This window comes from Culex quinquefasciatus, chromosome 3 (genome assembly GCF_015732765.1).
Source record: "Culex quinquefasciatus strain JHB chromosome 3, VPISU_Cqui_1.0_pri_paternal, whole genome shotgun sequence".
Lineage (NCBI taxonomy): Eukaryota > Metazoa > Arthropoda > Insecta > Diptera > Culicidae > Culex > Culex quinquefasciatus.
Window position 1 is genome coordinate 107,374,170 of NC_051863.1, and position 21,812 is coordinate 107,395,981.

The following is a 21,812-nucleotide window of genomic DNA, read 5'->3' on the forward strand; positions in this document are numbered from 1 at the left end:
CCCCCTGACAGGTACTCTGAACATGTAGCAGAACTGTTTTTTCTCCAGTCCGGTGGAAGTATGATGGAATATCCTGTATGGAGAAAGAAGCCACATACTCCAGCATTCGTGAACTTTATGCGTACATATAAGCTAGAGCCCCTATCGTCCAACCTGGAGGAAGCGGGGGAAATATTGAAGCAGGTAAGGAGAAGTGACGAGTCGCTTGCATTTCCCAATTGCAATTAACGCATTACTTTCGTTCCAGCAATCGAACCGATCGCTCGCACTCGCCGGTGCCGGTGCGACGACGACGACGAGCCTTCCGCAAGGGGCCGAAATTAAGATACCGGGCGTAGGAGCAACTCCCGTAGCCGTGTCGACGCAACTACCGGCCGCCGTGGCTCAGCTGAGTCAGCAAGGTACGGTCCCTTTCCACCGTTGGTTTTGTTTTTCGTTTGAAGCGTTCCGTAATCATCCTTCCTTCCGGCCACTTTTTCACCACCAACACACTCATGAGGCTATTTTTGAGTTGCACACAGTCACACATACACACTCACACTTTCATTTGTTCGTTTGGTTCTCCCTCACTCCAAGATAGTGTGTTTATCCTGTAAATACTACAAAGCAGAAGCACATCATCCTCAGATCATGCTCAATTGGCTTAGCCGCGCTCGATGCAAGGGGCAAATTAGCAAGCGATTCAAATTTACAAGATAAACATTGCGGCCAGCAGAAAACTAGGGGCAACACCCTCGTACATCTCTCTTCACCTCTCACCCACCACTCTGTTTTTCTCTCCGGCTTCTGTCTTTTTTTCTTCTTTTCTTTTTCCATCCCCGCGCCAACCATCAACCGTGAATAAAACTTGTAGGTCACGTGCCCGGAAGGCCTCAGGGAGGTCGCCACGGGATGGTCTTTGGCCAGATTAGCGTGCCACCGCCCGTGGTCGGAAGCTCCGCCGTACCTCTGGTGCCAGGTTCGCGTCCCCGTCGTGTTCCAATCTCTCTTACCTTTTTAACTATCTATCTCTCTCTTTCTGACTTGATAAGTGCCAGTCCAAAGAAGTTTGAAGAAACATGATTATTTTGTTGCTTCTATTGTTTGCCTCTGTTCGGCGCGCGATGCTTTACGCTTTTGAAACGTTTCATTTCTGTCTCTTTCTCGCTGTTCTATCAATCAGCCGTGTTTCTTGTGAAAACTTGTGTTTTTGAACGCTTTTCAGGATGAATGTTGATAGTGCATTGAGCTATTTGTTTTTCGTTTGTTCTCATTGTTCTCATCTTCATCCTTTTAAGTTTAATCGTAATTCTGTTTGTGCATGCAACTATTACCACCTCATCTCATCTTCTCATAAGTCGTTACTTAAGTTCTAGTGGCGTTTCACCGTAACCGTAGATTTAACCCCAACCCCCAACCATGATGAACTTCTCTACTGATAGCTTTGCAAGTCTCGTTCTGAGACGTGCGAAGCTTTTTCCAAGGATGACATCCGAGGCATTTGTCTGATTTTGAGCGTTCAATGTGTAGACTCTCGGAAACCCAACTCACTCAACCAGCTTCTAACACTTTCTTCTTCCCCACCCCCCCACTTCGCAGGCGGCACCCCAATCATTCCGGAAACGATCGGCATCGGTGGCGGCGGCGCCGGCGGAATCGCGACGATCGACCGGAAGAGGCACACCATTTCCACCACTACCGGCAGCGGTGCCAATTCGCCTGCGACGGCGCCCACCGTGACGGCAGCATCGAGCGGCGAGCTTTCTGCGACCAGCAGCACGAGTACCGGATCAGCAGCAGCAGTGACGACCGCGGCATCGGCAGCTGGTAGTGGTGGAAGTCTCCAGCAGCAGCAGCAGAATGGGACGAGCTCGAATAGCACGACGGCCGGTGGCAACGGTCAGGATCAGTACACGAACAAGGCCAAGCAGGAGGTGTACGTGATGCAGCGGATACAGGAACTGCAGAAAGAGGGCATGTGGAGCGAGCGGAGACTGCCCAAGGTGCAGGAACCGCCGCGGCCAAAGGCCCACTGGGACTACCTGCTGGAGGAGATGGTCTGGCTGGCGGCGGATTTCGCCCAGGAGCGAAAGTGGAAGAAGGCTGCGGCGAAAAAGTGCGCCCGCATGGTCCAGAAACACTTCCAGGACAAGGCGATGGCCGCGCAGCGTGCGGAAAAGGCGCAGGAACTGCAGCTGAAGCGAATCGCCGCGTTCGTCGCCAAAGAGATCAAAACCTTCTGGGGCAACGTGGAAAAGCTGGTCGAGTACAAGCAGCAAACCAAGCTGGACGAGAAGCGCAAAAAGGCGCTCGATCAGCAGCTGAGCTTCATTGTCGATCAGACGGAAAAGTATTCCCAGCAGCTGGTCGAAGGCATGAACAAGACGACGCCAGCGGCGGCGACCGCCACGACGAGCAAAGCCAACAGCTTACAGTCCAGCCGGATATCTTCCCCGACGCCCAAGAACACCGCCTCCGACGACGAGTTCAAGCCGGACAGTGAAAACTCGGACGACGACGAAGAAACGATCGCCAAGGCTGAGGCCGAAGCGACCGGAACCAACGAGGAGGTGGCCGCCCTGCAGAAAGAGTCCGAGATGGATCTGGACGACTTTTTGAAGCACCTGCCCAAGGACTACCTCGAGAATCGGGACAAGATTGTGCTCTCGGATCCGGACGATTCGGAAAAGGAAAGCGAGAGCAACGACAAGGACTTTACCGCCGATGAGGACAGCGCCGACGAGGAGGACACCATCATGGAGCAGGAAAGCAAGGAAAAGAACCAAGATCACAAGAAGGAAATCGACGAGTTGAATGCCGAAAATGAGATGAGCATCGAAGAGTTGATGGCAAAATACAACGCGCCGCCACCGCCGCAGGCGAAGAAGAAGGTCGTCGAAAAGATGGAGGTGGACTCGGATGACGACCCGGACGAGAAGGAGGGGGAGGAGTCGACGGAAACGGAGCAAGATTCCGACGATGAGCCCACGACCTCCGAGGACGAAGAAATGGACGAGGAAGGCAAAGATGAGGAGGACGTCGGCCTGAAGAACCTGCTGGACGATGAGATGGCCAACAAGAGTCAGAGCGAAAAGGACGAAATGCTGAACGACGCGGCCGCGATTGCGGAGAGCATTCAACCGAAGGGAAACACGCTCTCGTCGACGAGCGTCGTGACGCCGATTCCGTTCCTGCTGAAGCACACGCTGCGCGAGTACCAGCACATTGGGTTGGACTGGCTCGTGACGATGCACGACCGGAAGCTGAACGGAATCCTGGCGGACGAAATGGGACTGGGCAAGACGATTCAAACCATTTCGCTGTTGGCCCACCTGGCGTGCGTCAAAGCGAACTGGGGACCGCATCTGATCATCGTGCCGTCGTCCGTGATGCTCAACTGGGAGATGGAGTTCAAGAAGTGGTGCCCGGGCTTTAAGATTCTCACGTACTACGGCTCGCAGAAGGAGCGCAAGCTGAAGCGGACCGGCTGGACCAAGGTGAACGCGTTCCACGTGTGCATCACCTCGTACAAGCTGGTCATCCAGGACCACCAGAGCTTCCGGCGCAAAAAGTGGAAGTACCTGATCCTGGACGAGGCGCAGAACATCAAGAACTTCAAGTCCCAGCGGTGGCAGCTGCTGCTGAACTTCCAGACGGAACAGTGAGTATGGTGTAACGAACTTCGAACCCTCGGGTTTGTTTGTAACAGGTCCTAAGCGTAAATTTTTCTCAGAGCAAATCAAGATTTGTAACATTTTTTTGGAGAGCTTAAAACTTCTAGCGATTTGTTTTGTAATCCACAAAGTTATAAAAAGTTATTGAAGTTCAAATTTTTGATATTTGAAAGCAAAAGTATAAATTTAAAAATAGAATAAAATAAAAATAATAACTATAAAAGTATAGGAATTAAAACATAAAACTCCAAAGTTTAAATTGGACGTTCAAAAAATTAAAAAATCTAAAATTGATTTGATTGTTTTGTTTTTTGCAAAAAAAAAATATTTTTTAAGGATTTAAAATTCCAACATTAAAAAAAAGTAATGAATAAAAAAAATATATCTATAATTTGGACATTTTATCTATAAAAAAGAACCCTGGTGCTCTAAATTTCTAAAATAAAAAATATTAAATAAACGAAAATTTAAAAAAAATAATAAAAACTAGAAATGTGAAAAAAAAACCTCTTCAGCCCAAATGCTATTTAATGTGATTTATGCGATTTTTTAGATCCCTTTAACATTAAAAATTATAGGTTTCGAAAAATTCAAAAAATGTATTTAAAAATACTAATTTCAAAAACATTTAAAATTTCCGGAATTCAATAATAAATTTGATTTCAAAATCTAAAATTGCAAAAATGCGAAAATAATAAGGAATTATAGAAATTCAAAAATTTCATTTTGAATTTAAAAAAAGCAAAAAAAATATACAGTCCAGACTCGATTTTCCGAAGCCTCAATTATCTGAAGTTTCGATTATCCGAAGGTTTGTCCTTCAATCGAATCATGACAAAAAAAAAACGTATTTTTTTATTTTCTTACTTTTAAAATCAAATTCGATTTACGTGACCCCAATTTTGTCAAATCTGAATATTTGATTGCCTTTTAAAGTAAAAGATGCATTTTTTCAATACTTTATTACCTGTCATTTTGGCCGCCATCTTGGATTAAAAAAATGTTAATCATTTAAGAGTAGTTTATGGGCCATACTTTTGCTTTACCATCGAAAATGAGACAACTAGGTACACTCAACCCCCGGTGGTTGGTCACTTTTTCGTTTGACACTTTTTTAGTTTGTACCCCGTTGGTTGGTCAAAGTCAAACTAAAAAGTGACGAACTGTCACTTTCTACACGGCGCTCACGCATACTATCAAAACAAACGTTTGGTAGTAAGTGTGAGCTCTGTATCCAGGTTTTTAAGCGAAGATGGCGTTCGAATGGTGAACGTCAGAAATGTCAAAATCGCGCAGTAGCACTGTGGTGACCACGTGTATCTATACAAGAAGTGTGACCGATAAGCTTGAGGCTTCCAACCTAACTGAGCGCGACGCGATTGTTCATTGTGCACACCAGTCCACTGCACTGGTGATGATTCCGCACATACAGTTGCGCATTCAATGTAATTATTATATGCTTACCAATAAAGGCATCCACCACATCTCCCTTTCTTTAATATATTTATTTATTTTTTTAGTTGTTATTCAACTTTACTGTAGCAATTTATTAATGTGTTAACGAACAACCAATTTTACTATGTTCTTGTAAATCTTTCTTTTCCAAGGCGGAAATTGTCAAGATCCAGTGAACTTAGTTTCTCTATTTCACTTTAAGCAACTACTTTAAATTTTATTCATGTTACAAGCAGTTTGGTCATGGTACTTGTTTTAGCCAATCTACAAATATAATTTTGTTAAACTTTTCCTTCACATCTTTCCTCTCTTTCCCGCTTTTTAAATTTTTCAAACTTAGATAGACAAAAAAAATCATATTTAAAAGATTTCCCGATTACCAAATGCGCTAATCGGTTACCTAATGAGCGATTCTACATTTGAGAAGTGACTGATCCTGTCCTTATGTATGCTATTGGCCTGTGACTATTATTAGGATGCGTGATGAGTTCCCCCTCGTTAGCAGAAGACATTAAACTCAAGGTAATCCAACCGTTTTTCACTATTAAATATGTTTATTAGAATGGCAATTTGACTTTCAATAACTCGATGTCGGTTTTCATCGCCGTTTTCACTACTGAACTGAATACTAATGAAAAAGTCGAACACAAAACACCTAGAGGAAATGAAATGGAACCATGGCAACATCGGGATCGTTAGTCGCGATTGCCGTTTTGGGCTGTAATATTTTTCATCCCAATTAGCGTTTTGAAAATATCAAAACTTTCAGTTCTCCATGAACACAACTATCGTACGAAAATTCTTTTCTCGAATATCACTGTTCTTTTTCCGTTCTGATAATCTTCGCGCCAATCACGTTTTATTTTTAACACACACTCGTTTGATATTTCCTTTTTCTCACTCATTTCCCTTCTACAGTTTTAAACCACAGGCGTAATGCGTTGTCGGTCCCAAATCACTCTCTTACAGACTTTCAAGGTGATTTCCTGGGAGAATGAAAAACTCGGGAGTGAATGCGCGTGGTCGAGGAAATGAGGAGTTGTAATACAAGAGAACATTCTTGCGGAAATCACGAAACAAAGAAAAAGATCTAGCAAACCATATTGACGGTCGCTACACTCTCTGATATTTTGGTGCAGGAATGATCATATGATACCCCATTTCTATCACTCATTTTCAATACTGATTACAATCAATTCCACAAACCTGTTGTGATAATAAACCACTACCAGGATGAGCTCACCGATGAACACTGGTCCCAGGAAGTTAAATGGTGAATACGACCAAGATTATACTGGAATGATTCTCACTTCAAACTCAGGTCGACTAAATACCTGAACTAGACGACACACTATTCCTAGGCTAACTTCTCATTACATGTTAAATCACCAACATCATATTAGTAACCCCGCATACCAGTTTAAACTCGATATTCCTCATGTTTGAGTATCTACTCCTTCAAACTTGATACTATTCCTTGCAACAACGATTTCACCTGTTCTTCCACTTGAAAACTGAGGAAACTTTGACTGTTCGATCATGAACTGCTTGAGTGACCTATATTCCCTATACATCGTCAACAAACAGATAAACACCAAAGCTTGAGGAAACGTAATAGAATGCTTTCTAAATATATATAGAAATATCGGGCTAACAGTTTAAATTCAATGATTAAGTCACTCGGCACAAACCCCAATCGGTAAAATTTGGTGATGTTTCCGCTATCCTTTTCAAGCTCTACCCAAGTAAACGCCTGGTTTATATCAAACTAAACACATAATCTCTTTCTCTAATAATCTGCTGAACCACATTAAATTGGTAGTACTGTTTGTTACTCACCCTCATAGATGACTCTTTCACTAATCTGTTATTTACCAAACAGTGCCTTCTAGTATCTTTCGATCCTGTATTTACGATCCCGTCTGTTCTGGCTTTCAAACGCTGTCAATAATGTTCGTCATATGAATAATTTCGAGCTACCTCTCGATGCAATGTTAAAACCTTAAGCTTTGTAATTTCATCATAAAGCCAAAATCTAAAATGTGCAGTTTTCCTGCACAACATCGGGACACGTAACCAATTCGTATTAATCTTCGTCTTAACGTGAATACTTCCGAATACTTTTTCGTTCAAAGATATAAACACATGCTGATTCCTTTTGGTAACGATTATCCCATTCCTTGCAATGTTATGGAAATCGTCATTAATCAATGATTGCCAACTAGGACGTCAATGATTGTACAACAAAATTATATAAATTTTGAAACACATTTGATTTAGACCAAAAATTCATTCAGTGGCTTCAAGAAGGCAACAACCAACACATGCTGATTCATTTTGGTGCAGAAATTCGTAAAATTGAATTCAATACAGAGCATTTTAGAGTGATGATCAATTTTCTTCCAAAATGATCAACGGTTCACCTTAATTCAAATTGACCTGTTTCATACCGTCAAATGCAATATTTCCACTCACCCTGGTAACAATCAAATGTTTAACTCCATTGCATACAAGAACCCATAATGACCAAACGTTTGCAATTCTGATCGATGATCGGACATCTTCGCGAAGAGCCACTACAACGACTACACCCTCCTTAATCAACATTATACTACCTACGGTCCTCGATGTTGGCAAATCTTTACTACTTCCGTCACAGATAGAAAATCATTTCAGCCCAGAACATTTTTGTTTCCTCTACATCCACCAGATGCGTCTCTTTTTTTTGTAACAGCAGAGCCACCAACATGTTTATTCTTTATGTGACAACCGGAAAAAATCAGTCTTCCGTATCTATCAGATCAGAAATATATATTTACTTTCTACAACCAGAAATATGTTTCTTTTCGTATCAACCAGGAAATTTATTATGTTTTTTTTTTAATCAACAAAAATTCTTCATTTTTTTTTGAGCATGAGTATGAGTATGAGAACAACAAGATTTTTTTTTTTATTTTTTTTTTATTTTTTTTTTATTATTTTTTTTTTTTGCAGCAATAAACTACAAAACAACGTCTGTAACAACCAGACATTTTCATCTTTCCTTAACAACCAGAAAATACATATTTTCTGTAACAACCGGAAATGTCCATCTTTCCGTGACAACCAGAAACTTCATTTTCTGTAACAACCGGAAATTTAATATTTTCCGTAACAACAAGAAATTCCACCTTCCTGTAACGACCGGAAATGCCAAATTCTCCGTGACAACCAGAAACTTCATTTTCTGTAACAACCGGAAATTTCATATTTTCCGTAACAACCAGAAATTCCATCTTTCTGTAGCAACCGGAAATGTTCATTTTCCGTAACAACCAGAATTTTCATTTTTCTGTGACTACCGGAAATTCCACTTTTCCGTATCAACCAGAAATTTCATTTTTCTGTTACATCTAGAACATTATTTTTTTCGTATCAACCAGATTTTTTTTTACTTTCTGCCTTTCCATAACTACCAGAACATTCATCTTTCTGTTACAACCAGAAATTTTACTCTTTTTGAAATAATTATCAGATTCCACTTTTCCGTATCAACCAGAAATTTCAATTTCTGTTACATCCGGAACTCATTTTTTTCTCGTATCAACCAATTTTTTTCCTATCGTTCCGCAACTACCAGAACATTCATATCTCGGTTACAACCAGAAATTTTACTCTTTTTGAAACAATTATCAAATATTAATCTTTATCTTTCAAATGGAAACTTCATTATTTCTGTAACTTTCATATTTTGTTTATCGGGCGTCTTTAAAATACCAAAAATAAGAATGCACAACCAAGGGGTTCATTCCTGATGCATTTATAACTCATGATATTATTTTTCCCCAAACTGTAACTTTAACCTTCTACCACAACCGAAAATTAGCTAATTTCCGTACCGTATCCATAACTTTCTTTTCCATTACGACTAGAAATTTAAATACTTCTGTAATAAATTGATGACAACAAATAAATCTCTTCTTTTTACCAATCATGAGTAGATAATCATTCAGAAACATCATGCCAAAACTGTTGCACATAACAGAAAATACGCACCTTATATGTACAGTTAGAACCTCTTTTTGCTCCATGTGCATAATTACCATCACCGCACATTTCTTTATGCTTTTGTGCGCTAATCATAATCCTCTTCCAAGGTCATTTCCCTGCAGCCTCGGATGATGCACACTTTTCTTTACTCCTTTGCGCACACACTTTCCAAGGTCACTATCAATTTCGATCCCCACTGCACCATTTTTCTACCACAATTTTCACTAAATGTAATCTTTTCTGCAATAACATACTTTTTTTTTAAATTATTCCTCACATGGTATCACAAACATTAACACAGCATAATTTAAAATACTTTTTCCACAATATTTTTTTTAACACAGTCGTTGAGAGCACGTTCTTTCATTAACCATCTCATATTTAAATTAAATAATTGACCATAATTATTATTTCAAAAGGCAATCTATGTTTTATTCGAATTTTCGCTTCATCCTCGTCGCCATTGTGTGGTGACCACGTGTATCTATACAAGAAGTGTGACCGATAAGCTTGAGGCTTCCAACCTAACTGCGCGCGACGCGATTGTTCATTGTGCACACCAGTCCACTGCACTGGTGATGATTCCGCACATACAGTTGCGCATTCAATGTAATTATTATATGCTTACCAATAAAGGCATCCACCACAAGCACCAACATTAGAAAAAAAAATGTGGCGGTCATGCCATGGCACACTTTTTTCGCAATGTTGGTACCACTGTGCGATTTTGACATTTCGGGCGTTCACCATTCGAACGCCATCTTCGCTTAAAAACCTGGATAAAGAGGGTGTCAAACTTCTAAAAAGTGACCCCGTTCGCTTGACAACAGTTGGTGTCAAACCAACGGGGTTTAAGTGTAGTATTTTTTTTCGCGATTCGATTATCCGAAGTGAAATTTTTCCGAGGCCTTCGGATAATCGAGTATCGGCTGTATGAAAAATCGAAAGGAAAAAGCTACTTTTTAATTTGTGGCGTTTGTGGCGCTTATTGAAATGTTAGCGACGAAATCTATAAATTTCTAAATGATTAACTGTACTGCCCAATTTTTTTTTTTCGGAAATTTTTATTTTTCCCGTCTTTAGGAGGTCATTTTGGGCAACTTTTGTTCTACGAAAAACTTTACTTGTCATGTTTTATGTTTTTCTTGTTTATTTTTTAAGTTTTTAATATGCATTTATCTTGTTTAGTTTATGTTTGTTTTTGTTAGTATTTGGCCTATTCTACCACCTCCTATCATTAAATTTTGACTATCAAATTTTTTCATGTTTTTACAGTCACTTTTTCAATTTTTTGATTGTTTTTCACATTTTCTACTATAAAATGGCACCATTACCATTTAAATTGTTTAAAAACGCGAAGAGCTGGGATACTAGAAAAATTACTGCATACTTCTTTTTACTTGAAATATAGGAACTGTTAGTTAAAAACACAGCCAAAGTTGACCCCTAAAAAAATTACATTTTTTAAAACATTGGCAAAGTCACAAAAAACAAGTAAAACATCCAACCCATATATTTTCTAAAATTTTAAGAGTTCTCTTTTCCAATGCAAAATGATCCAAAATTGGTTGAAAAATGGATTTTCGGCGATTTTTTAAAAATCGAAGCCCGTCTAAAGGCGGGGTTGGGTTGTAGAGGGTTAAAATACTTATGCACGGTGGGTTTGATCCATCGTCCTTGCGATTGGTAAGCAAAATTCTTACCACAAGACTATTGAGGCTTGTGAGCTTAGAAGGACTTAGACTGATATAGGAGAAATTCTCATATGGTTGGCAGGTTAAGCACTCGCTCCTAACTCCAAAAAAAATTGCTGATTTGCACTGTTTAAACAACTCGATTTTGGAAACTTGCCTGCTTACTTCCTTTTGAGCGACTTCTGAAGGTTTAAACAATTCACCTCCCAAAAACCATTCAGCTCCAAGCGAAACTTACTTGAGGGTGCCGTGGAGATTTTCCCTTATCTTCTTTAAAAGTTGCAGTTTGCATAAGAAAAAAAAAAAAAGAATTGTGCTGGAGGTAGCGCTGGCTGTTGGGACCTGTTGCAAACTAACCCGAGGATATTGATCTCGCTCCGTGTTTCACCGTGATGACGCTAATACTACTTTCCTGACTGGCCTCGAGAACCTGTTTTAGGGACTCTTGGCCATTCACCGGATGACAATCGAGGCATTTGTCTGATCGAAACGTGCTAAAACACCCATTAAGTAAAGATCGTAGATCGTTTCGCTAACTCAGAGTCCCCATCTTCCCCCTCCCCCCCTTCCAGACGCCTGCTGCTGACCGGCACGCCGCTCCAGAACAACCTGATGGAGCTGTGGTCGCTGATGCACTTCCTGATGCCGCACGTGTTCCAGTCGCACCGCGAGTTCAAGGAGTGGTTCTCGAACCCGATGACCGGTATGATTGAAGGCAACTCCGAGTACAACGAGACAATCATCAAGCGCCTTCATAAGGTCTGTAACCTGTACGTAATGTAATATTATGATTATTATTTCCACGTTTTGTTTTTTTTTGTTTTCCTTCTTTCGCTCTTTCTCTCTCTTGTGTTTGTTTTTGTTGTGTCCAACGTGCGGTCGGCGGGGGGAAGTGGTGGTTCGTGTTTTCAATTGTCTGTCTGGTTGTGTCGGTTGTGTCCCCCGTTTAAGTTCTGTGTGTGCGCGCGTACTCGCTCTGTCTCGGTTGGGAAATTGGAACAATAATCATAATGTTGACTTCTTCGTCGACCCTCCCCCGCGTAAAGTTTCTAACTCAAGACGCCCTTTTTTCGCGCAGGTCCTACGCCCGTTCCTGCTGCGCCGGTTAAAGTCCGAGGTGGAGAAACAGATGCCAAAGAAGTACGAGCACGTCGTCATGTGCCGGCTGTCCAAGCGACAGCGGTTTCTCTATGACGATTTTATGAGCCGTGCAAAGTAAGAAGATCTTCGCTGTGAATTTTGAATTTGGACTAAATTGATGTTTCTCTGCCTTATAGAACGAGGGAAACGCTCGCCTCGGGCAACCTGCTCAGCGTGATCAACGTGTTGATGCAGCTGCGGAAGGTTTGCAACCACCCGAACATGTTCGAGGAGCGTCCGACGATCTCGCCGTTCCGGATGGACGGAATCAGCTTTCAGACGGCTTCGCTCGTGTACAACATGCTGAACTACGATCCGTTCACGGTACGTCTGACACTTGTGCTTCTTGAACATTGTATTAATATTGATTATTTCTTCTTTGTACAGCAAATTGACCTGTCTTCCCTGAACCTGGCGCTGGCCCGGCTCGAGCTGACGCTGTCCGCGTACGTGGCGTACCGGTCGCAGAGGTTGTGCCTGCCGCGGCGTCTGATCGAGGAGATTGACGCGACGCCCGAGCCGGCACCGCGCTGTCCCACCGGAAGACTGAAGCTGCACGTGCGGGTGCCGAACGCGCGCGTCCAGGAAACGATCGGCAGCACCGGCGGCGTACGGGTGGGCACTAGTCCGGCCATGAAGACTGAAGGAACGCGTTTTGTTCCGCTTGTAAATTCTTCACTAGTAGTAGATAGGAAACCGCTGATCGAGGAGATCAGCTCACGCCCAGTAACAACGATTCCGTTGGACGATCCCGCCTCGGCGTCGTCGTCGTCGTCGTCGTCGAATGTAAATTTACGTAAAAGATGTGATATCAATAGCGGTAGTAGCAGCAGCAGCAGCAGCATTAGTAGTACACTTAGTAATAGAACAAGTGCTGGGCACGTAGCGCAGATTGTGCACACTTCCGCCGGCAGGCAGCTGATCCTCACGCCGAACGCTAGCGGAGGCCAAGTGATGAGCACGCTGATGACGGCGAGCGGTCAACGGCTAACGGTTGTAAACCGGTCACCAGCCGCCCCTCCTCAACGCACGCTCTCGGAACCCGCTGCCCCAGCCTGCAATCCGATCTCTTCAACGCTGGCGGCTTCGATCGTTCAGCAACTCAAACAACACCATTCCTATTCAGCCAACCTTACCCCGGAAGAACTGGAGCAGAAGGCACGCACCGAATTCTACCTGGCCAGTGTGGAGGAATCGCGGAAAGACCGACGCGGACAGATCCTCGAACTGCTCGGCCGGATGAACCAAAAGCGCTGTGACGCGACTCCAATCTACGGCGAAGACCTGCGCGATTCCATCTGTCGACTCGGCGAGGAACCATTCTCCGACTCCGTTCCCATAACCGTGCGCGGCGCGTACGAGTGCCGGCAGGTATGGCGCGCCCCCAGCTGCTGGAGTTTGCCCAACGCGTGCAAGTCGATCGAACGGCGGGCTCAGGAATTCCGCGCCGTGTTCGCCAACTTTGTCTGCTATGTACCTGCGGTTTGTGCTCCGGCACCCAAGCTCCACGTTTCGCATCCGAGCCCGTCGCGCAGCAACGCCGAACAGGACAAGGACACGCGCATCACGGACGGGCTCCGGCCGGCACTCCGAATTCTGCACCCGATCATTTCGGCCATGAGCACGCTGGTGAGTGGTTATGTTTTCGTTTATTTGTATTCGCTCCTAAAATCGATCACTCCGAAGCGCTTCTTCGGGTTGGTTTTTGCAATGGAGCCAGAGCAAAACTCAGGCACCTGACCATCCAGCGGATTCCGCGCCCAATCGCGAGAAGCCTCTAGAACCTTGCCACAATTGCATCATTTTAGTGCGTTGCTCTTCTTGTTAGGAAGCAACGCTTTGTCGTGATGCAACACGCCTAGAAAGTTGAAGTTCAAGTTGTTCTAAAACCCGCATGTTCTCTCTCCCTCCCACAGTTCCCCGATCCCCGGCTGATCCAGTACGACTGCGGCAAGCTGCAAACGCTGGACCGCCTGCTGAAAGAGCTCAAATCGGGTGGCCACCGGGTGCTCATCTTCACCCAAATGACGCGCATGCTGGACGTCCTGGAGGCGTTCCTCAACTACCACGGCCACATCTACCTGCGGCTAGACGGCACGACCAAGGTCGAGCAGCGGCAACTCCTCATGGAGCGGTTCAACGGGGACAAACGCATGTTTGTGTTCATCCTCTCGACCCGGTCCGGCGGCGTCGGCATCAACCTGACCGGGGCGGACACCGTCATCTTCTACGACTCCGACTGGAACCCAACCATGGACGCCCAAGCCCAGGACCGGTGCCACCGGATAGGACAAACCCGTGACGTGCACATCTACCGCCTCGTCAGCGAGAAAACCATCGAAGAAAACATCCTCAAAAAAGCCAACCAAAAGCGAATGCTCGGCGACCTGGCCATCGAGGGTGGCAACTTCACCACAGCCTTCTTCAAAAGCTCCACCATTCAGGACCTCTTCTCGGTGGACAACGTCGAGGAGGACGCGTCAGCCCGGCTAGCCGAGGTCATCGAGCGCGACCGCGAACGCAAGGAACGGCTACAGCAGAGCATGATCACGCCGAGCAGTTCCAGCGCAGCCGCCACTCCGGCCGCCGTCGAAGAGAGCAAATCGGCCATCAACGTGTTCGAGTCGGCACTGGCCGCCGCCGAGGACGATCAGGACGTGCAGGCGGCCAAGCTGGCGCGGGCCGAAGCGTCCGCCGAGCTGGAAGAGTTTGACGAGAACATTCCGATTGATCAGGTGGCGGCGACGGCGGATTCGAAGGAGAAGGAACCCGAGCTAAGCAAGGCCGAAAAGGAGGTGCAGAATTTGATCAAGCAGGTTAGTATCGGGGGAGGGCGGATGGTTGTGTGCTGTGAGGGGGTTGCCCAAATGACCGGTGAAGCTTTCGCTGAATCGAAGTTTCGCTGCATTGTCAATCTAAATGTTTGGGTAGATTATAACCGACGTTCCAGACCGCTTTCAGTTTGCATAATCTGCGTAGCTGAATGCTATCAAAGTTCTCGGACAGTTTAGCAACTCTAAGGGATTCTCCGCTTTTGGGAGTTAAATATGAAGGCAAATCAATATTACACCCGTCAGCAAGTTCACTTAAGTTGCTTATAATTCATGGGCAGAATGGCCCATGGGGGCAGAATGGGCCACCCTTGGTTTTGGGCTTTAGAATGGATTTAAACCAAAAGTAAGGCAAGTGTCTTATAAAGGACGTCAAATAGCACCACCACACCGAAAACCACGTTTTAATTCATTGTATTTTTCGAATTATGAGCAAAAATGTAAATTTATTGACAAAACCACGGAAATGTTGAAAATTTAGAGGCTTGGTGGTGGAAGTGTTAAATTAAAATCCACTTGGGGGCAGAATGGACCACCCTTTTCCTGAATTATTAAAACAATCAAATGTTGCGAAATTTGAGATAAATGGATTATTTCACTCCTGTTAGCTTCAAAATTAACGTTTAATGCAACATGATTTTTTTTATTGTTTTTACGCTTATTTGTAAAAATAGTGTCTTATTTCAACATATCAAAACTGTTTTCAAAAATGTTTGTTTTGGTAAGTGACTATTTTCATAAAAGTGGTCCAACTTCATGAAAACTATGTTAGAAAGGTCCCTTAAGTCATTTATTATCTCCCTTCAAAGTTTTATTGGACAAATTGGCTTGTTTTCTAAGGTGGCCCATCCTGCCCCGCACCCAGGAAAAACAGCAGAAAAAAACTTGCTTAAAAATAGTTTTAAGCTAAAAATTTTCATCAGCCAAGTATACAACATTGAAGAGAACATCCAAAGCATAAGCCTACTACACTGAATTATTATTATTATTATTATTTTTCTGGAGTTTTTTTTTGAAAAGGTCCAATAAACCAAATTTTCAATTTTTGCTTTTTGGGTGTTTTTCAATACCCCTGACTCAAGGCGGTTTCAAAAACACTCAAAAAGCAAAAACTGGAACTTTAGTTTATTGGACCTTTTCAAAAAAAAAAACTCCAGATTTGAATGTTTTTCTATGGTTTTTGGCCCATTTTACTTAGGTCGTCCATTCTGCCCCCCTGCTACTATCTAAAATTCTTGATCACTAAAATTTTAAAACTTTCATATTTCTAGATTTCCATAAATTCAAAATTGCAAATTTTAAATTTCTTTGATTCCAATTTTCTATGCATCTGAGTTCTTAGTATTTAATTTTTAATATTTTGAAGTTTTCAAATTCTGAAGGTTATGCTGCCGTTCTACGCATAATTGTCCCATGTTCAAAAAAGTGCAACTGAGAAAAACGCGATTGAAATTTTTCGACCGATTTCTGTGTTTCTACGCATAATTGTCCCGTGGGTTCCTATTCGCCCTATGTGTCCCTAATCGCTCCAGTTAGCAGTTTTTCACCCTTACTTGTGATTCTTCTGAAATCCATAAATTCTAAATTTCCGACCTTGGCCCAGTTGCCGTTTGTTCACTGGCTGGTTGTCGTCTTCCACTGGGATTAAGCACCTACGACCAAAATTGCCAGCTGCCGTTCAGCCACTTGCAGTCCGGATTGCCGGACCTGCCGTTTTCCACTCGCCGGTTGTCTTCTTCATTTGCCGTTTGTCCACTCGCTGATGATAGTCCACGTTAAGGTATAAAAAGGAAAAACAAAGTGGAAAGTTCGGAGGAAAGGCTTATACGAACGCTCAAAGGTTTGAAAAAAGGTACTTTATCGCATAGTAAAGACGGAAGTGAGCTACCCCTCGGATAAGTATTCTACACCAATAATATAGGGGAACAGCATCTAATTCCAGCGTGCCTCTAATGTTGGCAGGTCAGAAATTTGACGTTCAATTAAAGCTAATTAAAAGCGTTTTCAACTGAAATCGAGTGATACATAGCTCAATAAAAAGTGAGCAAGCAAGTTTCTATCAAAAGTTTTGCAAAATTAGTTGTTTAAATAGTGAAAATCAGCAAATTGGATGGAGTTAGGAGCGAGTGCTTAACCTGCCAAACATACGAGAATTTCCCCTAGTTGTTGATGTTGTTAAGTTTTATCTTTAATGAAATTATTCTCCTTCCATTGCCATATACAAGCCTGTGCAATCCGCCTTGTGTTTGCTCAACGCCCTAGAATTGTAATTCCAGTTGCCATCGATTAGGTTGTATATTATTACATTTTCCTCACAAAATATACAGTTGGCAATCCGTTTTCCCGTTACGTTAACATTTAATGGTTTAAAATAAATAGACTTTACCAGATTCTTGTTTCGACTAAAAATTTTAAACCATTCCGGGTAATGTTCTTGATCACAGTCCTAGGAAGTACTGTTTAGTTTATTTGCAATGTCACATTCACGCAGAGCAATTTTTTTTAGCCTCGCTTTCCCTTCAATCGCATTGCGAGCAAAAGGGCACTTTTCCTTATGGGTCTTCATCGTGGTAAGGTAATTATCATTTTTTATTTTTAAAAGGATGAATCTCTTGTGGCAATAAATGCAATCCGCGAGACGAAAGATTTTGCTCAAGTTCTTAACTGGAACAAAGCAGAAACCTTGCTCGTATTTTGCGTCATATTTGAAATCTATATACCAGCAGGAGTTTCATACGTCCCGGGTTCTCAGATCTGGTCTCCTTGCATGTCCTCTTGTGGTATGCCATTCGCATGGTGTTGTATTTCTATTCTCCTTCAATATAGTTGAAAATAATTACATCATGTTTGCAATATTTGCAACGTGCCAGCAGTTGACTTCAGTGGAATAAAAACTCGCGACTGCTTCCACGCGGGATTATCGCGGCTGGTTGTTCCATATTGGTTGCTTCTGTTTCCGCAACAACATAAACAATTCGAAATTGTTGAATATTCTGTGCATCATCCACAAGCATAACATTATCTTGTCCGGCATCGTTTATAAGCTGATTAGATGGAATATACATAACAATTTTTGATTGTTCATCTCCATTTGCCAGTTCGGAGTTTGCATCAGGGGCGTCTTCATAAATCATAACTCCTTGATCCTCTTCGTTGATTAGTTGCTGAACGGATTCCATCTTCGAGCTGTTTAATTATTATAACAAAATTATATTAAGTAATAAATTATGACCGAAATTAAAATTAACAAAAACAGAGAACAACAAGGCACTGAACTGTACACTAGAACGGACTGAATAGGTTTAAAAAAGACTCTTGAGCTGCTGGGCTGGGCTACGCAGAGGTAGGCCAAGCGGGCGTTGCAGTGGCGTATTCGGCGGACCCGGCACCTGGCTGATCTGGTCCCACCGAGAGGGGAAATCTCCTTGGTAGTTATGGCGCCCCGCCAGAGATGCTGATGGTCCTAGTACTGTGCAGGTGCAGGCAACGGCTCCTCCGCGCTTATAGGCCTGGACCGACCGAAACCCGTACGTCGTCGAGTCGAGCGGACTGTTAACTTCCGCCAAGCACTTCCACTTCCGGAAGGGCCAAGGTGTGAACATCGCAAGGAACGGCACTGTCACTTATCGACCTCGACTGATCGCACGGACGGCTGTATAAGAAAACGTTACTTAATCAACCCTTAGGTGGTTGGTGCCTTCCTCACATTTAGAGGGTAATGATATCCAAAATAGATACATAAGGGCGGACCTTTCAGTGTTCTATCAACTATCAACCATCAGATTGGGTAGTCAGATCTTCATAATTCAGGGCACTTATTTGCTTATAACTTTTGATAGGGTTGTCAGATTTTCAATCTTTTGAACTCGTTGGAAAGGTCTTTTGAATACCTTTCCAAAAACGTATCACATGACGGGATTTCTTACAAAAACCACCCTTTTTACAATCTTCCGGACTTTTGCTAAAATCGTTTTTGAGCATAACTTTTGAAGTACTTAACTAAACTTTATAATTTTCAATAGCGGCTTATGGGACCCCAAGACGGATCGAATGAGACCAAAACGGTCCAAATCGGTTCAGTCAGTGCCGAGATAATCCAGTGCAATTTTTTTTGATCAACATCCCACCACACACTCAGACATTTGCTCAGAATTTGATTCTGAGTCGATAGGTATACATGAATGTGGGTCTAGGAAGTCAAATTAAGAATTTGGTTTTTCGAGTGATTTTATAGCCTTTCCTCAGTAAGGTGAAATGTGAGGAAGGCAAAAAGACCGATCCTTCGGGTGTGTTCTCATAACATTGAATTAACGTTACCGGTTCATCTGTAGACGTAAATAGTTTTTCACCAATTCACGCATGTTTTTCATGCTTGCTTACTTTGATAAAGATATTTGAAGTTGTTTTTGTGAGGATTTTCCCGGATAATCATGAAAATTTCCACCTCAAACTTTCCAGGTGGAAGAACCGTTTCTACGGACTTAATCGTAATTTTTCATATCAAATCATCAGCATCTTTTTTTCATAAAATTATTTTTATTAGATCCTTTTCGGTACTGGGACCTGGTTAGGACTGAGTCGGCTTTTGTAATTACATTGTTCTTAGAGCTAAGAGTAATTACAGAGGATCTTTTCATCATCTGCATCTGTTGATAAGTTGAAATCAACAACAGGCGGGTGCCCAAACTTCAAGCAAGCGTCAAGCGGGCCGGATAGTTTTATTTAAATAAAAATACACAAATTAATGTGTTCGGCCTGGATTCAGGAAATTTTAACCAATGTTTTACTGCAATGCAAATTGGTGTACTGAAAAAAAAACATGTTTGGGAGGATTTTTGTTTACAAAAGAAATTATTTTCACACAATTTTAAAATATAGATCATCGGTAAATGAAACACAGTACCGTAAAACGGGGTGACTTTGATAGGTTTGCAATTTTTCCGCAGAATGAAAAATACAATTAAAATACGTACGGAATGGTTTAGAATCATACTGACCGTGGTAGAGAAGTGTTCAAAGTACCTCAAAAAGAACATTTTATAAAATTTTGAAAATTTTAAAAAGTTAGTTTACTACAGTTAAGAAAATGTTGATGAAAGTCATTATTTTAAACTTCTCAAAGTGTCATAATTTTCTCAATGAACATGATTTTAAATCGGAAAGCGGAATGCATTTTCGGATTCTTTGGAAAATTTTCCACTAGGAGAAGTTTAAATAAGTTTGTAAATAACAAATAATATTTGTTTTTGAAAAACAATTTAAAAAAAATCTTCAGATTTATAGGCATTTTCTTCAGTGGAACAAATTTTATACAAAATGTGAAAACTTGTGATTCGTGCTTCGAATTCAGTATAAAATGCAATATAAATCGATAATTTTATAAACAAAACTAGTTTTAACAAATTGCAGACAAAATTCCGACTTTTTAACAATTTTACCTAAAATTTATGTGTATTTTGTTAAAAAGCTTTTAAAATTAGTTAACTAACTATAAACATTGATTTTTTTTTCTCAAAAACTATATCAGCTACTTTAGTGATGGTACATTTAACGTACAAATAAAGTTTGAATATCTTAAATATGATTTTAATAAGAAAAACTACGACTATCAAAGTCACCCCGGAATTTAAGATAAGAATTTTTAACTTAACTCTTTTTCTAAACACTATTGAAACAACTTTTTTTCCAAAATAGTGCATAATCTTGAGTAAAACCTTACCTGTTGGAAAATATTCCAAAAGCAAATTGAAATCCTATCAAAGTCACCCCGGTTTACGGTAATTTTGAAAAATAAATGCGTAACTTTGACCGTTCTTGGGGTAAATTTCGAAGCGGTTTCAGATACGTTTATGTCAACAATTTGGCACCTTTGTTTTAAAAATTTATGCAATATAATAAATATATGCCTCTTAAAATTCAAATATCTTGTCTCAAAACTCATAACTACCGAAATGCTTAAAACGAAAATATATTTATCAATTATTTGATATTTGGCTATAGCTCTGTGCAATGGTGCGATCAAATACATATTTTCAACAAAGGAACTGCCATTACTCTGAACCTATGCATCATAAAAGCACATTAATTTATACTGAAACTTTGTGAAAATAAAAAAAATAATTTGGAAATCAACTGAAAAAGGAGTTCGCATAGCAAAAATGCTTTTTTTTTTAAAGCCATTGACGGGGAAATTAATATTGGCCCCGGTCTAACCTAGAGTTCCTTGATACTAACTAGCATCAGTTTGTCATAAACCACCCCATCAGTCAAAACTTACACTTGAATTGTAAATCGTTGTTAGTCAATGATGCCATGTTTGAACGATTAACGGAACATTCATGGTTATGGACAAAACAAAAAAAATATTTCTGACCTTAAAAATATAAGTCATTTTCAAAATTTATTTCAAAGTTGCGTCGTTTTCAAAAGTTAAGCACACTATCAATGGTTAGGCGCTTATACTTACATCAAACCCTACGTAATGTACCACCCCCGGCCGAGTTAAAATGCGTAACCGGAAAAGAAGGTGTGCATGCCTGGCACGAACACTCAAAGCGTGTTCTAGCGTGCTGCTCGTACTGACTCAGAGCAAGGGTGAGATGTAGGTGTAAGGGCAGTGCGTGTTCGTCGGGAACCTAGTGCATAAGATCGGTCAAGGCCCGTTCTTACACTGAAAATTGCGAATTGCGAAGTTGCGTCGTTTTCAAAAGTTAAGCATTTACAGAAAATTTGCGATCACTGTCATCTGGCGGAGTTTTCCGCTATAAGAACCTTTTGCGGTTTACTTTTTCCAAAGACACAAACCAACCGGTTCGACGTCTTTTGCGAATTTACGTCAATTCTGGAGTTATGAGAAACACACCCTTCCAATCGGCTAGCAAAGTAGCCTTCTCCCTCATAATCTTTTCCAGAAGGAAAATCCACAATTTTTTAGACCCACCCATTTTTGATGCAGTCTGGACGCAGCGCTGTCGAGCCTGTCTTAATTGCAGCGGTACGCAAATCCCTTC

The 21,812-nt window shown here is 41.8% G+C and overlaps 1 protein-coding gene and 1 non-coding gene across 2 annotated transcripts in view; both read left to right on the forward strand.

Annotated features, from left to right (window-relative positions):
* The window catches only part of LOC6054635 (helicase domino), a 33,934-nt gene that overhangs the window by 5,353 nt on the left and 6,769 nt on the right, over positions 1-21,812 (forward strand). Inside the window, exons 5-12 of the mRNA XM_038262881.1 lie at positions 12-183; positions 248-401; positions 1,579-3,640; positions 11,404-11,590; positions 11,910-12,046; positions 12,109-12,295; positions 12,359-13,600; positions 13,888-14,787. Coding sequence (XP_038118809.1) covers positions 12-183; positions 248-401; positions 1,579-3,640; positions 11,404-11,590; positions 11,910-12,046; positions 12,109-12,295; positions 12,359-13,600; positions 13,888-14,787 — 5,041 coding nt within the window. The remainder of the gene's footprint in view (positions 1-11; positions 184-247; positions 402-1,578; positions 3,641-11,403; positions 11,591-11,909; positions 12,047-12,108; positions 12,296-12,358; positions 13,601-13,887; positions 14,788-21,812) is intronic.
* Positions 1,393-1,495, forward strand: LOC119770888. Its single transcript, XR_005279047.1, has one exon. It is a non-coding gene; the product is annotated as a small nucleolar RNA Me28S-Am2589 (small nucleolar RNA).